Source organism: Amblyomma americanum, chromosome 9 (assembly GCF_052857255.1).
Source record: "Amblyomma americanum isolate KBUSLIRL-KWMA chromosome 9, ASM5285725v1, whole genome shotgun sequence".
In the NCBI taxonomy this organism is placed as follows: domain Eukaryota; kingdom Metazoa; phylum Arthropoda; class Arachnida; order Ixodida; family Ixodidae; genus Amblyomma; species Amblyomma americanum.
In genome coordinates this window covers 94,567,063-94,581,959 of record NC_135505.1, presented here as the reverse complement: position 1 = coordinate 94,581,959, position 14,897 = coordinate 94,567,063, and the positions used below count along the sequence as shown (strand labels likewise).

Genomic DNA, 14,897 nt, shown 5'->3' with positions numbered 1-14,897 from the left:
AAGACAATCGGTAACAGTAAGACCTGAACCTGAAGAAATACTTCTTTCTTTAGTGCTGAAATGGTACGTTATTTGTTAGTGTATTTGAAAACACGAGTAAGAGACGTCAATATTGCACGAAGTTCGATAGGCTGCGTCTCAATATAGATATGCTTGAATGTTTTCTTTTGGCACCAGTAACTTTGATGCCTCTGAGCAAGTTTACAGCGACGCCTATCCTGCCAACCTTCAATACATACAACGAATGGCTTATTTTACTTCCGAACTGCAATCTCATTATACTACGAAAAATGCAGTGCTCTCTATTTCAAGAAGAGAAGGAACAGCTTTTTTTTTAACATTAAAGAGTTTACTCGCCACTATGTACGAAACGAAGATTAACCGGTAGTTTCCTCTTCATAAAAGTTTCTGGCTCGGCACGACTCTCTTGATGCAGTCGTTCTTCGCGAGGTGCTCATATACAGCGACGTACAATTACATTATGTAATATATTATGTGATTTGTGTGATTATGCCATTTTTGTGATATGCGAATATGTTTATAACTATCCGCTGTCCGCTGAGGCAATAAAGCTGCAGAATTTTATGAGCATTATAGACATGCCGCACATTATCAAAATGTTTTAATAAAAGTCCGTCATTTCGCGACCGTTTGTCAAAAGAAATACAATAGAGCGCAAGGTATGACTCTATTCCACACGAAATTAGAAAGGTAACTCATCTAATGCATTTCGTTTTTCAGCACCACCTCCGACTTGCACCTATCCACATGTATGTGTTCGACATTTCAAATATTTCTGCGATATTCAAAGCTTGATTTTGCCCATTGGGCAAAAGTAATAAACCTATTTCTCTCCTGTGAAAAAATATCCCGCTCGCATGGTTTCTTCGAAGCTCGTAAGTTGAAACTTATCGGCTCATCTCTATCATATTTTCCTAGAAAAGACAAGGCAAAAATTTGCCCTTGTATTGAAGTATTTCGCAGTGATTGACTTGATGCCCGAGCTCTAATATAAAACATTTTAAAACTGCAGGCTTTTTAAATCTGCAAGTGGCCGTCCTTTAGAAAGAATCATTGCCTTCTCTGAGCCACTTCCAAGTTTAATGCTTCTTAGTTCCTTTTGAGGTGTAACCAGTATAAATGGGAATAAGGAGCAAAGATGACACGGGCTATTAAGTTTTTGTGTGTTAGAGAAGATCATGCCTGGTTTGCTTTTGCGCAGTTTGTAAAGCCCTAATTTGCGACCAGACTGACTTAAGTCGCAACACTGCTGAACACTGGTTTTTGTGCGGAAAGCAATATAGATGCAATAAAACAGAATCCCTTTTCCAAGACATTAAAAGGAACGTCGACGGCTTTTATTTATGAGAGCAGCAGGCCAAAAACAAAACTTCTAATCCCGGCCAACGCTGTATGGTAAATAATCATCAAGGCCGAACAACGCCTAGGAGCTGCAAGTGGACTTCACTTTTGCGAAACGAAGACAAGCTTTTTGTTCATTAATTACTGTCTCCATTTGGCGTCTCGAATAATTTTGAGATTGAAGAGCATCCCTCAGTTTATGGATTTTGTGTATACCAATGGTGCAAACTGTTCCCGCATTGCTGCGTTCATGCATTACCCAGTGTTAAGAGCATTCACTTAAACTATAATAGAAAGTGCACGCTGCCCACTAGGTGCACTGCCAATGCAGTGAGAAAGAAGATTAAGTGGGGTTTATAAGTGTTACTCAGAAAAAATGGCTTATCGTGGGGACGAAATTTAACAGAAACGCGAATTTTAAAAGCGTTAATTGCGGTAAAAAGAAAGCTTGAGAATGAAGAATGAGAAAATACAGGATTCCGTGCCGTCAGATAAAGATGGAGAATAAAATAATTCGACGAATCTTCTCTTGAAAAAATTTTTCACCGATAATTTCTTTTTTATTTCAAATAAATACATACACCCACACGAAACAACATTGGTGAGTGATATCTTCTACGCATCCAAAGAAGCTTAGTTAGCGACCGCTGGGCTAGAAGTGCAACAAATGTCAATACTTTTCAAAAATTCTTTTCTATTGTTCACTGTGCAGAGGGTCAGTGAGAGCCAAGATTTTGCATACCTCTTAACTGCACCAAAGATTCAGCCAGTTTTTTAACCGTATATGCTGCCGCTGTTATAATGTTTTTTCTCTGCAGGATGCCATGACCTAAGAGTATCAGGCCAATGCTCCTCCGGGACTTTGCAGAGGTATTATTACAACTCTACGAACAAGAGGTGCGAGCTGTTCTTGACAGGACTATGATGCCCAACATGCAACCATTTCTTAATGAAGACAGCTTGCGAGCAAAAGTGCCCGCCGAATTCATAACATGTTTTTCGCTGTTTCCTCTTTCTCTGATTCGAATTAATCGAAGAGACAGCAAGCATTAAAAATAATCACGGAAAAGAGAATCGCGTTTTAATTCAGAGTTGTTTTGCCATGCCGAAGTGCTGCTACGCAGAACCCACCACGCTCGAGACCCAGAATGGTGATACTGAACAACTCACCAAGGTTCTACTTAGGAGGCAGACTATAAAGTTGGAAGCGACCGATCACCACTTCACCAGTTTTCAGGTGAGTGCGCGCACAAGCGAACACCTGAAAAGCACCAGTTTTTTACCAAAGGCACACATTTTTGCCGTTTCTGTCTACGTATTGCCATTGCCTTCAGCGTCGTAAGTGGTCAGTAGCGCACCAGCACGCCTACTTAGGGTATCCTTTAGATGAACTGGTAAAACGTGCGCTAGCCTAAAAACTGACAACTGAGATTGTTGTTGCTTTCTTTTCCGCTTATCTCGAGCCGAGTGGTTAGGTATAAATAACTTCAGAAATGTGGAACGCATCAGAATATTTGTCGCCTTCAATGGTAGTACTATTTGTCATCATGTTTGAACCAACGCAAGCAGCGGACACAGTAAGGAGACGCCGCGAGCGCTGGAGCCTACACAAGGAACTTTGCAAAAGGTACAGCATATGAATAAAGTCATGTAAAGGAAATGTTTGTAGGGCTTACTCTCCTGCTTTTAGGAGAGTTGTAGTCTCTACCTCCGCAGTGTCGACGTCCTCTACCATGAGAAGCTTAGCCGTAGTCCCCACGTGCCGTGTGATGTTGACACGCACCACTATCCGGACATCCTTGAGGAATTCCTTCCGCGTATTTATCTCAAGTGCTTTTTCTGGGGGGAAGGGGGGGTGCATTTTCTGTAATTTCGGTCCATATAATAGTAATTCTAGCTGGTGGTTTGCGCGCTCTGCCACTCTGTGCGCCGTAGCGAAGCGTTTGCGGGGATTCGAGTTTCACTCGCGACGCCATACGCTTTTTTTCCGCACAAAGCACGGATTGCGGTGCCGGAAAAACCATCTTCAGTAAAAAAAAACTTGAGAACATTAAATTACAGCTGCGCTTCCAAAGAATACTTAAGTACTGCTTTTCGCCTATATCATTGGTCAAAAGCCGTATCTTTAGAATTTCACAACACAAGCTGCACTGACTGCGTAACGAAGTTGAATGCCATTTTTAAACCACCAGTGGGCCTTAGGAACCTACTGGCACCTGAATCACATCAACGCCACAAAGGCACCACTAAACTCAGCAAGTAAATATGTATGCTTCTATGCGCGCTCGCGAAAAATTGGGTGGCTGTGCCGCAGTGGTCAACGGAATAGTTTTCTTTGCTCCACAACTACGCGGCTATCTGCTTCAGATAAAACGTCAGTGCTATAAAAATATTCAGCGTTTCGCTGAGTTGTGAGGGAAGTATATGAGTCGCATTTAGTCAGCCTTGGCTGCAGTCGAAGCGCATTTGCTCTGATCTTTGAAGGGGCACTCAGACTGCAGATAGGATACCAGTCTGATCTACCTATTTCACATTTCAAATTAGCAAAATAAAGTAATGTCGAGACCAAAGACCCATTTTTTCCTATAGGTCCCGTGGAACCCGGGGAGTGCGGTTACATGTGCTTTCGCACTAGAATATCCACAGAAGGGCTGCCATCTGACCGAGCCATCTAATGAATAAGAACTAAAAGAAAAAGATTTTTCGCAGACTCTGATTATAATTACAAAAAGAAACCAATGATCAAAATAATGAAAGGCAAGAAACTTGTTCGAGTTTTGGATGGCTGCTACCGACTGGCGCTAAGTACGCGGCCGGTCCCCAGCATTCCGAAGAGTTGTGAATATTTGGATAAATACTTGCACAGAACTCTCTTAGTGTTATTCATAAAAATTCAGCTTCTAGGTTCAAGAGAAATATACCTTGCTGGTCCTTTCAAAATATAGAGCGTTGTCAAGAAAAATGGGTTAGAATGTGCACAAGCTTCTTCAAGAGCACTTTCTCGCGTTGCCAGAATTATATTTGTCATTCTTTATTTTTTAGGTCAATTTGATAATACTAATGCTTGTTTATAGTAAATGGACGTTAATTAGTTTCATACCGCCTATGCGTCACTGGCTGGTATCGGCATCGGTTTCGCTGTGTGGTTTATAAAGAAATAAAAAAATATTTAAATAGTGAAATGATGCGTATCATAATTCTTACGCAAAGACGACAAGAGTGGAATTACCGGACGCAACGCAGTATGTTTCCCCTGTAGGCGGCTTTTTGAACGTACAAGGGCTAAAGATGTAATTTTATGTTTCATAAGGGTTAAAAAAGGCAATGAACACGCAACTTATAAAATGATAGCTTTACTCAATGCAAAGCTCCAGTTCATGTCTGGTGGGCGTATAGACAGGGAGAAAACTTTTATTATGTAAAAGGAGACTAGAGCGGATTGTGGGTGCGGTCGTCCGTACAGGTCTCCTGTAGCTTTCGCTGACGCTTTGCTGGTGGCTACTAGGGCCTCGTGGTCCTCCAGGGTGTTGCTGGCCAGCGTCACCTCCAACTGCTTCAGCGCCACGTGGGGCGGATTTAAATGGTTGCGTTTAGCTGTGCATGTTCCTGTAATGTGTGTAAATGAAGGAACACCACCCCACAAGGAATATGCGTCTGCGTATAACGTTGGGTGAATGCAGTGCTGGTTGTGGAGATTGAGGAAAGTGCCTGTAAATGACATTGAAGTGACCTTCGGACCAGCGATTTCTTAGCCACAGCCCTTAGTCAGATGCCGGAGCATACTCTGGCTATGGTCAATGTGATTGTGTCTCCAAATTAGACCCGTGTCGTTTCCAAAATTTTGCCATTCCAACCCCCAAATTTATTCCACCCCTCCTGCGGAAGTTGACCTTCATCGATTTAGGCCAAAATCGATGCCCAGATTAATTAAATAGTGGTCAACACGATGGCAGCCTCCAAATCAAACACTTTTACTCCTTTTTGTTCGGAATGCGTCAGCGCAAGCGCATACAGACAGCAATACTTGGTGCGCTGCTTCCATCAGTGTTCTTCAAGGTTCTTTTAAACTCTATGCAAGAATTTATGAACGACACGCCGTGATTCGGTAGCTGGAGAAACATTTAGAGGGACAACCAACTATTTATGCGTTGCCAATGCATAAGAATGTGAAACTAATCCTGCCTTTATATAGAGTGTTGTCATTCTTCCATGGTCGAGTTTGTGGACCCCACACATCTCTATGCACATAGCGAGACATCACTACAGGTTGCCTGGCTGCTATTTTGATGTTTCCCGAATGCGGTTATAGACGGTGACGCAAACGCAATGAAGATACATATAAACGTATAGATACCACTTCTGGTTTGAAGACGTCCCTTCTGTTCCTGCAAATTATTGACCAACGACAAATTTTGTCACCATGAGGATTCAAACACTGTCGCATTAATAACCGCGACGTCAAGCTCGAACCCCGCCAGGCACGATAGGTTGCGCTCTGAAGAGGGTCGCATTTGTGAAAAAGTTGATCCAGCAGACATCCAAAGACCATCTCTTGGAAACGGGGGGTGCCTTACAATAAGTACTTTAGGGAGGGATTCAAAGCTCCACTGACAAGCAATAATCGACGGAGCGCAGTTTCGCCAGTGCAGAAAGGAGATAGTCATCATAACCACTGAACGGGTACCTCAGATCCTGGCACTCTGCATACGCTTCCTTCCGCTTTCAGAGCGCTCTCGGAAGCAATTCGTTGTCCGTTCCCTTGCTTCGTTTTACCTTTGAACAAAATATACATATTTATGTGTGCACGAGAGGGGACTGAGGCGGCTTTTGCAAAAATGGCGTGCGCTGTAAGGCCACTGCAGTACGTGAGGGATCCACGTTACGTCCTCCTATTGCACTAAGGCATCAAAACGCATATCTTTAATTACAAATCTCACCGTAAATTAAGGGCGGGCAGATCACATACCAGTTCTCGTAATGAACCGGATTTCTGTCGTTGCTTCGACTACATCTCATTTACGCTTTCCTGCTTTACTTAAAAAATATAACTGCCCCTTCAACAAAATTTTTTTTCGAGGGCTTTCATGTGCTTAAGAACAGTTTGGTTTTACTAATTTCTTCGACTTTGCCAAATGATGCCGCGAGCGCACCAGTGCGAAGTGATACGTGTAGAAATACCTTTAAGGCTTGCGTATTCTCAAGATTAGGACTTCACAAGCTCTCCGCCAAGAGATTATAAGGTTCTTAAGATGTCAATAGGTTTCACAGTGCTGCAAATAAGTCATGCAATGAAGTATAGCGGGGAACTTTTGAAACAAAATCGACCGTCGGATGTCACGATTCACCGATTGGTAGAAAGAGGTCACGTGACCTTGTGCGTCATGACAACCTGCACTGGTGCCTAAGCCTGGTTGGACGACAGAGCTCACATGGCCTTGCCACGTCAGCACAACCTACACAACGTGGTAGGTAGCAATTGCAGTATGAATGGTTGAAAAGCAGCACGGTACCTTGTGACGTCATCACACACTTCCTGTTGGAAGATTCCTTAGCGCAAAACGCAAGGAGAAGACAGAACACTACCGGTGTTTTTCTCGTGATTTTAGCACAATGGAACCTCATGTGACTAACCAAAAAACCCGAAACTTCACCCTTCTAATTTCGAGATAGCTGCCTTTAACATTGCAGTTCACATCAGGAGCAATTCTCGGCAGTCCGGTCGGACAAGGTTCGCTGAATTTTCAAGAAAGCCATGATGTGAATATGTCACAAAGCCACATGTTCCAAAGAAATAAAGGACCGGCCGCTGCTCAGAAGAGGAAAATTTTAAAGTGAAGTTAAATCGATAATTGAGACATATAGGATAACTGCTACAAAACTAAATCACAAATTAGAAAAAAGACTGTCTGGAAGTCTCGCCACTGCTACAGGGTTTGATGATAACAGTTCATAGACCGACAATTCCTAAAAAACTTATCCAACACACACAGAGTTTGCACCAGAAGGAATTTGTAATCACTTTTTAGGGGATTTAAATGAACGCACATATATTTGTGGCCCCGAAGCCGAACTGCAACAAAGCGTCAGGAAATAGGCGATGGCCATGAGGCGCAATTTAGCCGCCAAGCAAATTAAATATGTCATATTTAAATTGAGATGAACAGCTCCAGAAGTTTCAGTGGCAGTGTCTGCACTTCCTATTCTTTCCCTTCCGTTTTCCTCAGCCTGTGTAGCGGACCATGCTGACTACCGCCGGCCAACCTCTCCATCTTTGCTCTCATTAAATTTTTGTTTATCTCCCTCTAACGACATTCTTGAGACGATCATGATGCTGGCACCTGAGGCATTTTGTTGTCTGTCGGCTCTATGAAAAGGGACGGTGTGGACGAAGCCGTATTCCTTAGAATTAGCCCATAAACTGCAATGGCTTTAAACTTCTGCACAGCAGTAAATTTTTATCACCACTAACTCTGCACCAGAACCCGAGAAACCAGTGTTCTTGTTTCTTTAGCTCTGTGTCCCATCTGTCCTAAGAAAGCAAACAGTGTTACAAACAACAATGACATAGTACTGAAGTCGCAAGAGTTCTTTTAATTCCGTCGTTATAGATTGTGATTCCTCAGGATGTATAGCGACTTCTATGGAAGCATTATTATAGGAAGCAGGAGTCACTTCTCAGATCGCTACCACCGCAGGTTTTCAAATTCGCCTTTTTGGCGCACCAATACTACCCACTGGCGGATTCCGTAAACCACATTACGTTTGCACGGCACCGTCCAGGAGGCACGTAATGTTAGCCAAGCTGAACAGTGAAATGATCGTGGTTTTTCTGAGGCCTGAACTTTAATTTAGAGTCTGTCTTCGAGCATTGGGCTATGAAAAATGGATTGCCGATACCATTACACGGTTTATAAGACTTACTCTCTAGTTTGGGTAAAGTACGCGGTCTGTCCGAAAACCGACACAGCGCCCAGGGCAGCCGCGCTAGAAGAGAAAAAGAAAGAAGAAGCGAGTATGCTCCATGTAGCATGGCCGGGAACGGCGTGGCCAAGATTCCTGATAAACCCAGCAAGGAACACTGGCCAGACGGTGACCTCCAGCTTAGGCTGTCGCCAACAATTGTGGGCAGCCTGTCAAGCATCAGCTGCGGCACATTGCTGGAGCGGGACGAAGGCAGCGATGCGGATTGCGAGGAGCACCGCGGGAGCATCTCGCCTCTGGACTACTTGGCCCGGGCTCAAGGTGAGATGGTTGAAAAATAGATGTTATTTTTGCGCGCCATCTGGCGAATGACGAACCGTGATAATCAGCAGATGTGTGGCCGAGCTGTGTTACGTTACACAGAGAATAGTGCGTAATTTTTCAGCATAACAAGTGGGTGTGACCTTCGCACACTGGCAGCTTCTAAGCCTCGGCTAGCTAAGCCCCCTAGAAATTACCTTGATATCAATAGGAGCAGAACGGTACACAGGGTATTGTATTGGTTTAAGTGGAGCTGTGTATGGTGACGGCCTGGACGGCGGGAAGAAGTGAGTCGAGACTCATTATGACTTGACGAAAGACGTTTTATTAATGGCGGAAAGGGTTTCTATATGGGACGATCACATGTTAGTCTAAGGTATAGATGCGTATAGACAAGGCCAAATTGAATCTCAGTAGAACCAAACTGAAATTGAAACACAGGACACAACATGCTCCCTCCCTTCGGGGAAAGCAAACATTGCTGAAAAAATGAAATTGAATGCAAAATTTTGAATACGAAGTTATAATAATTGGTTTTTTTGGGGGGAAAGGAAATGGCGCAGTATCTGTCGCATATATCGTTGGACACCTGAACCGCGCCGTAAGGGAAGGGTAAAGGAGAGAGTGAAAGAAGAAAGGAAGAGAGAGGTGCCGTAGTGGAGGGCTCCGGAATAATTTCGACCACCTGGGGATCTTTAACGTGCATTGACATCGCACAGCACACGGGCGCATTAGCGTTTTTCCTCCATAAAAACGCAGCCGCCGCGGTCGGGTTCGAACCCGGGAACTCCGGATCAGTAGTCGAGCGCCCTAACCACTGAGCCACCGCGGCGGGCTCATACGAAGTTATACAAATACAACATGAAAGTTATATGAACACGGATTGTAAATTACTTCTATGTAGGCTTTGAATCCAAAAACAAAACTTCATACTCCATTCCGAAAGAACAATGAATGAACACTACACTGTTCATCAAAAGCGAGCATTTCACACTGCATCAAACTACTGAATAACTATAAAAATAAAGAAAACTTCATAGAAAACAATGAATATATCAATCAGAAATATATCTTCTCCTCTTGTTTCTTTAAAAATAACGAGGGGTCTTAAATGCATGGCAAGCTGAAATCAAGAATTGTCCACATATGCTGCTAGGGCAGCGTCACTGAAGGCTACTAGTAACGTCATACACTGGAGCTCACGTGATGTCGGTTAGGTTTGGATGAATTGTCTATTCCCTGAGCGTCCCAAGAGAATTTCCTGATGGGCGTCCTCATGAGCAGTGAATCCTTCATCCAAATAAAATGACATCTTTTAAAGTGCTCTTCCTTGCTGTTTTTATGAAATCACCTTGAACATCGGCTAGTTTTATTTGGAACGAAGAAACATCCTACATGAATGAAAATTAATGGTCCACAGGACCATAGAACATCGGCGAGCTTCACTCAACCGGATTATGCACAGATGAAGATCGGCCAATTCTACTAAACCTGAATAAACATACAAGAAAGAACAGCAAGTTACCTTGCAGAGAAGTCACACGACTCTAACTGAAATGGCATCTAATGTCTGACATGAAACAGTAGTATAGGTACATTTGCCTGCACAAAGAAAAGAAAATATGCATAGTAGCCTGAAAAATCATACTCATTTCTGAAAAGTTGAGCATTATTTTCATCATATGAGGATGAAAAAATGCAACCTCATAATATTATACTGAATAATCCTGAAACTACAATGAAATAAATATCAAAAATATCGAAACATGGCACATCATATTATCAGTATAATATTATGCACTGAAATATATAACATTCATTTCCCATACAATAGCTACTGGGTAGGAAAAGCTGCAAACGACAGAAATGACATTGAAAAGCATGTAAAATACTCTGTTGCATTTCATGAACTATGTTACGTAAAGAATTGAAAAACTGCAATGCCCCTTCTTAGCCAAGGGAGAAGAATGCAAGACAAGTTATTTGGACACATAGTCCTTAAACCAGTATGGCTTACGAGTGTTCCTTCTTGGTCGCTCCGGTGCCAAACTGGATTCTCGAAGAGACGCCCTCAGTGCCGGTTCAGAAAGCTGCCTTCGACGTCGGTTCGTAGGCGGAACAGCTGGGGCTGGCCAACTTCAGACAGCACTGAGCACTGGGCAAGCAAGGGAGGAGGCACAACTTGCCTGCCCACAGATAAATCACTTCAACACTCAGCACTTGTGCCATAAGGCACATCACGCCCGTTCACATGTAAATTGCTCACATAACTGTGGAGGTGCATGGGACGGCATGGATTGTCCAGCTCGTGGCCGGGAATAAATGGTGAAGCGGGTTCTAGCTTCTGAAGACTGCGGAGGTACCGATGATGCATCAGGAAGCTGAGGCAACACTAGGTCCGCCGAGCCTTGATCCTGTGCATAACTCCTAAAATCGTAAGAAAAAGGTAACTGATAATTCAAAATGTTCACCCGCTACCCGGTTCAGTTGTCTCCGTACCTTTCCCAACTTGGAAGCATTCCATAGCTTTCCATCATCTAGGCGGTATGATGGTAGACCATGTTGTTGAATGACGTCCCATGGTGCGGAGAAACGCCTGTCTCCTTTGAACTGAATGAGGGGTTTACGAACTTTGACAAGATCCCCTGGCTGCGTTTTGGGTGGTCGTGCTCCACGTTTCTTAACTGTGTCTTCTTTCATCGTCATCTGTTTCTTCTCTATCCTTTTCATCAAATCTTGAATAGCGAGACATGGATTCTCAGCAAAAGTGACAGAAATGAAGGACATCCCACAATATCTGGCTTTGTATGACGTCATCTACCATGAATAATAACTGCCGGTGACACCCCTATTGTGGCATGGGCTTTAGATTAATATGTACCCAAATACTGTGCAATTCTGGTTTTCTAAGGCCGACTTTCCAACCATGACAGTTGAACAAGACTTCAAAGTTCTGTTAAACATTTCGATTTGTCCGTTGGCTTGTGGGTGATATATATCGAAGAATAAGTTAACTTGATAGCCCTGTCACTCAGAAATCGCCTAAACTCCTTTGACATGAACTGGGGAATTGATCAGATACTATATCTTCTGGACAGCATTCATGGGCAAAAACGTCAAGAAATCTGTAATATCTGTAGTTGTTACATTAACAGTCATCTTCACGTCAGGCCATTTCGAAAAATAGTCAACTAAAGTGATGGTATCGAGGCAATGTCGAGGCGCTCGCGCCAACGGGCCGAGTATGTCGATTGCCAAATTTTGCCAAGGTTTCTCTCGAAAAGGAACAGGGTGCAAAGGTGGCACAGATGTTTTCGCCGTTTTTACGTCATGAACGGTAGTAGTTGGAATGATCTCTTCCTCCGACGCGTATGCCGCAGCTGGAACGTAACCTTCCTCTGGCGCATACTCCTGCACTTCTCTCACAAAAGGTCGACGCTGATTACAGACTGAGTGAAAATGTCCAACTCGTCCACAATAGAAACAAGTTCTCCTTTGCGCAGGACATGCAGGTGCCGACGCTATGTGACGATTCGATCCACATCTGTAGCAGTGTGGCATGTTGCGCGTTGCGCTTCTGTTGTCGTTCATTGAGGAACATTGTCGGAAAAGTTGCGTTCGTTCGGAACGCTGGCAGCAACGCTGTTGAAGTTGCGTCTACTCGTATACGGTGTTACGATGCGTTGCGGCGCCGGGCGTCTTGAAAATCGTGGACCTTGTAGACATGTGGTGTATTGCCGGTCTTGAAATCTAGTAGAAAGCTGCGGATAAGGTTGCTTAACCGGAGGCATGGTTTCTTGACATCGGGGAGGAACTTGACGAAAAGACGTAGCTTCCTCTTGAACTTGCGGAGGAACTTGTGGCAACGATGGCGTTGCTCTGCGCTGTGACCGAACTTGATGCAATGAGTAGGTCGCTTCCTGTATTGGTGCTGCGACTTCTTGAGCGTCGCGAGCCGTTTGCGCATACCGCAAAGCAATATCCGAAGCAATGGCGAAATAAATATGGAATCCTTTTAACAAAAGGCGTTCGCGAATACGTAGCAATGAGAGGCCTGTCACGAACCTGACTCTCATAACTTCATCTGGCGACGCAAAATTGGACGAGTTCGCCAGATCTCAGAGTGCGGCTATGTATTCCGTGACCGACTCATCTGGCTGCTGCACGCGGTTGTAGAATTAAGGTCGTTCTACAACCAAATTCGTGAACACAGAAAACTCTTGGGCAAGTAATGTCACTGCAGCCTTATACACATCTGGAGCAATATCTCCCATCTCTGTGGACGCTGATACTGGAAGCGACGCAATCTCCGGTTGCGTCGTAATACGTGCAAAATAAATTCAGCGCCAATCGTCCCCTGAATTGTATATCAACACGATTTCTTGCTTTCAGCTGATGCTGAACAACCACTAGGTAAGTTCAAATAAAGTTCAAATGTTTGCATTCATTGTGCCCAATGCACCACCGGGCGTCCCGGTTTCTGGAAGAAAGGCTCGGGCGCATGAAAGCCAGAGAACCTTTGCGTCGCGTTCGAGATATTTTCCATTGATTATGTTGTTCACAGCTTATATTTCTCTAGAGCAATCTTATCTCAATTCAATTTTCAAACGTCATCGCCAGAAATGACGCATTGGCCTCCCGAAGCAATACTCAATATGGCGGTTGGCTGGCTTCCTCAATGGTCGATTACGAAAACGGCAGCTGCCTCCCGGTCTCTCAATGGCCGGTCATGAAAACGGCAGCAGCTTCCCGACTCCTCCAATGGCCGGTTACAAAACAACAGTGGCCTCCTGAATCGCTGCTAACGAAAATGCTGACGCAGTACAACGTACTTGCGGTTCTCCATTCCTTCCGCATTAAATACTGAACACGAAAATTGGCGGCCTCCCGGTGTTCGCGATTGCCGGTTACAGAAAATGGCGGCCAACGGTCTTCCTCCCTCCTCGTCTGCGCAGCAACAGATTGCACGCAATGGCGGTAACTGCTTAGGTCCGCTAGGCTTAGCGGCCTCCTCAACCGGCTGAACTCGAGGCGACTCAAAACACAACCTGGCTCATTTTCACAAGAACACTCTTCACGCGTCTACGAAACGCAGGTGATGAAAGCACTCAGTCGCTTTCCAAAGCTTCAGTACTCCGGGCAAACATGGCTTCTTGGCAGAGGCCCGGTCCTTGATGACGACGCAGGAGGAGGCAAGACGCCGGTCCAACGATGAAGAAGTTGACTTTGCCGCTAGAAATAGGACGTGAAGAAAAGAACCGAGGACGACGGGATGTCGTCACATTTCAACTAATTCATGACGGCCAACTCACATTAAGGCAGCGGGCCTAATAAATCCCGTACACGTCGCCAATGTGGTGTCGGCCTGGACGGCCGGAAGAAATGAATCGAGACTCAGCATCACTTGACGAATGACGTTTTATTAATGGCGGGCTGGGTTTTTATATGGAACGATCAGGTGGGAATCCAAAGTACAGATGCACATACACTAGGCCAAATCCAATCCAAGGAGAACCAAACTGAAACTGAAACCCAGGACACAACACTGTGGCAGCATCAGCGCATCTCATTTTTCGATGGCTGTGGATGCTTGATCTCCGTTTGAAGTCTAAATTTAACTCATATTTTCTATTTCCACTACGGCACCGCACGCTACCTCCATAAAGATAAAACCATTAGAGTCGTTAATCGTGCTTTGTTATGCAACCATTTTCTAGTTTATTCCTTCATTGCAGATCCGGCTTCACTGAATCAGTCCCCACCTCCCGCTGGAGCAGCGTGGCACTACCGCTACACACGCCGCCCCACCGCACTGGCCGGCTGCTGCCTGCTGTCCACCATAGGGCTCGTCACTCTTGCGTCGGTCCTCTTCCTTGCGTACATGTTCATCCGCCACAACGAGAAGGTGTACGCGCTCATGTGGCGGCTTGTGGCCGTGGTATTCGGCCACATCTTCCGCTCAGACTAAATTTGGGCGGGCCGATGTGCTGGACTGCCCGAGAATGCCGTGTCGATTGACTCGATAAGCAGTGAGCGTTTTTATTATCACAACGTTATAGATTTCTCTTTAATCAAAGTAAATCTGCTCATTAAAATTGAACAAGTCTATCCCCCCTGTTTCCGACTCTTTCTAACAGCCTCAATTTACTTAAAAGCTCTGCTACGACGCCATATCAGAAACATAGGACTTCCGGCTGAAGACAAGTAGCAACAGCAATAAGTGGATCATTTGAATTCGTTAGCGCGTTCTGGTGCTGCTAAATCTTTTCTAGCTCCGCGTAAGGATATGGCGC

General features: G+C 44.5%; 1 protein-coding gene across 1 annotated transcript; it reads left to right on the top strand.

Annotated features, from left to right (window-relative positions):
- Positions 1-8,390: 8,390 nt before the first annotated feature.
- On the top strand, positions 8,391-14,647 carry LOC144103520 (uncharacterized). Its single transcript, XM_077636217.1, has 3 exons — positions 8,391-8,604; positions 12,997-13,017; positions 14,340-14,647. The coding sequence occupies exons 1-3, from the start codon at positions 8,391-8,393 to the stop codon at positions 14,570-14,572; spliced, it is 468 nt and encodes a 155-aa protein (XP_077492343.1). The 3' UTR covers positions 14,573-14,647.
- The last annotated feature ends 250 nt before the right edge of the window (positions 14,648-14,897 follow it).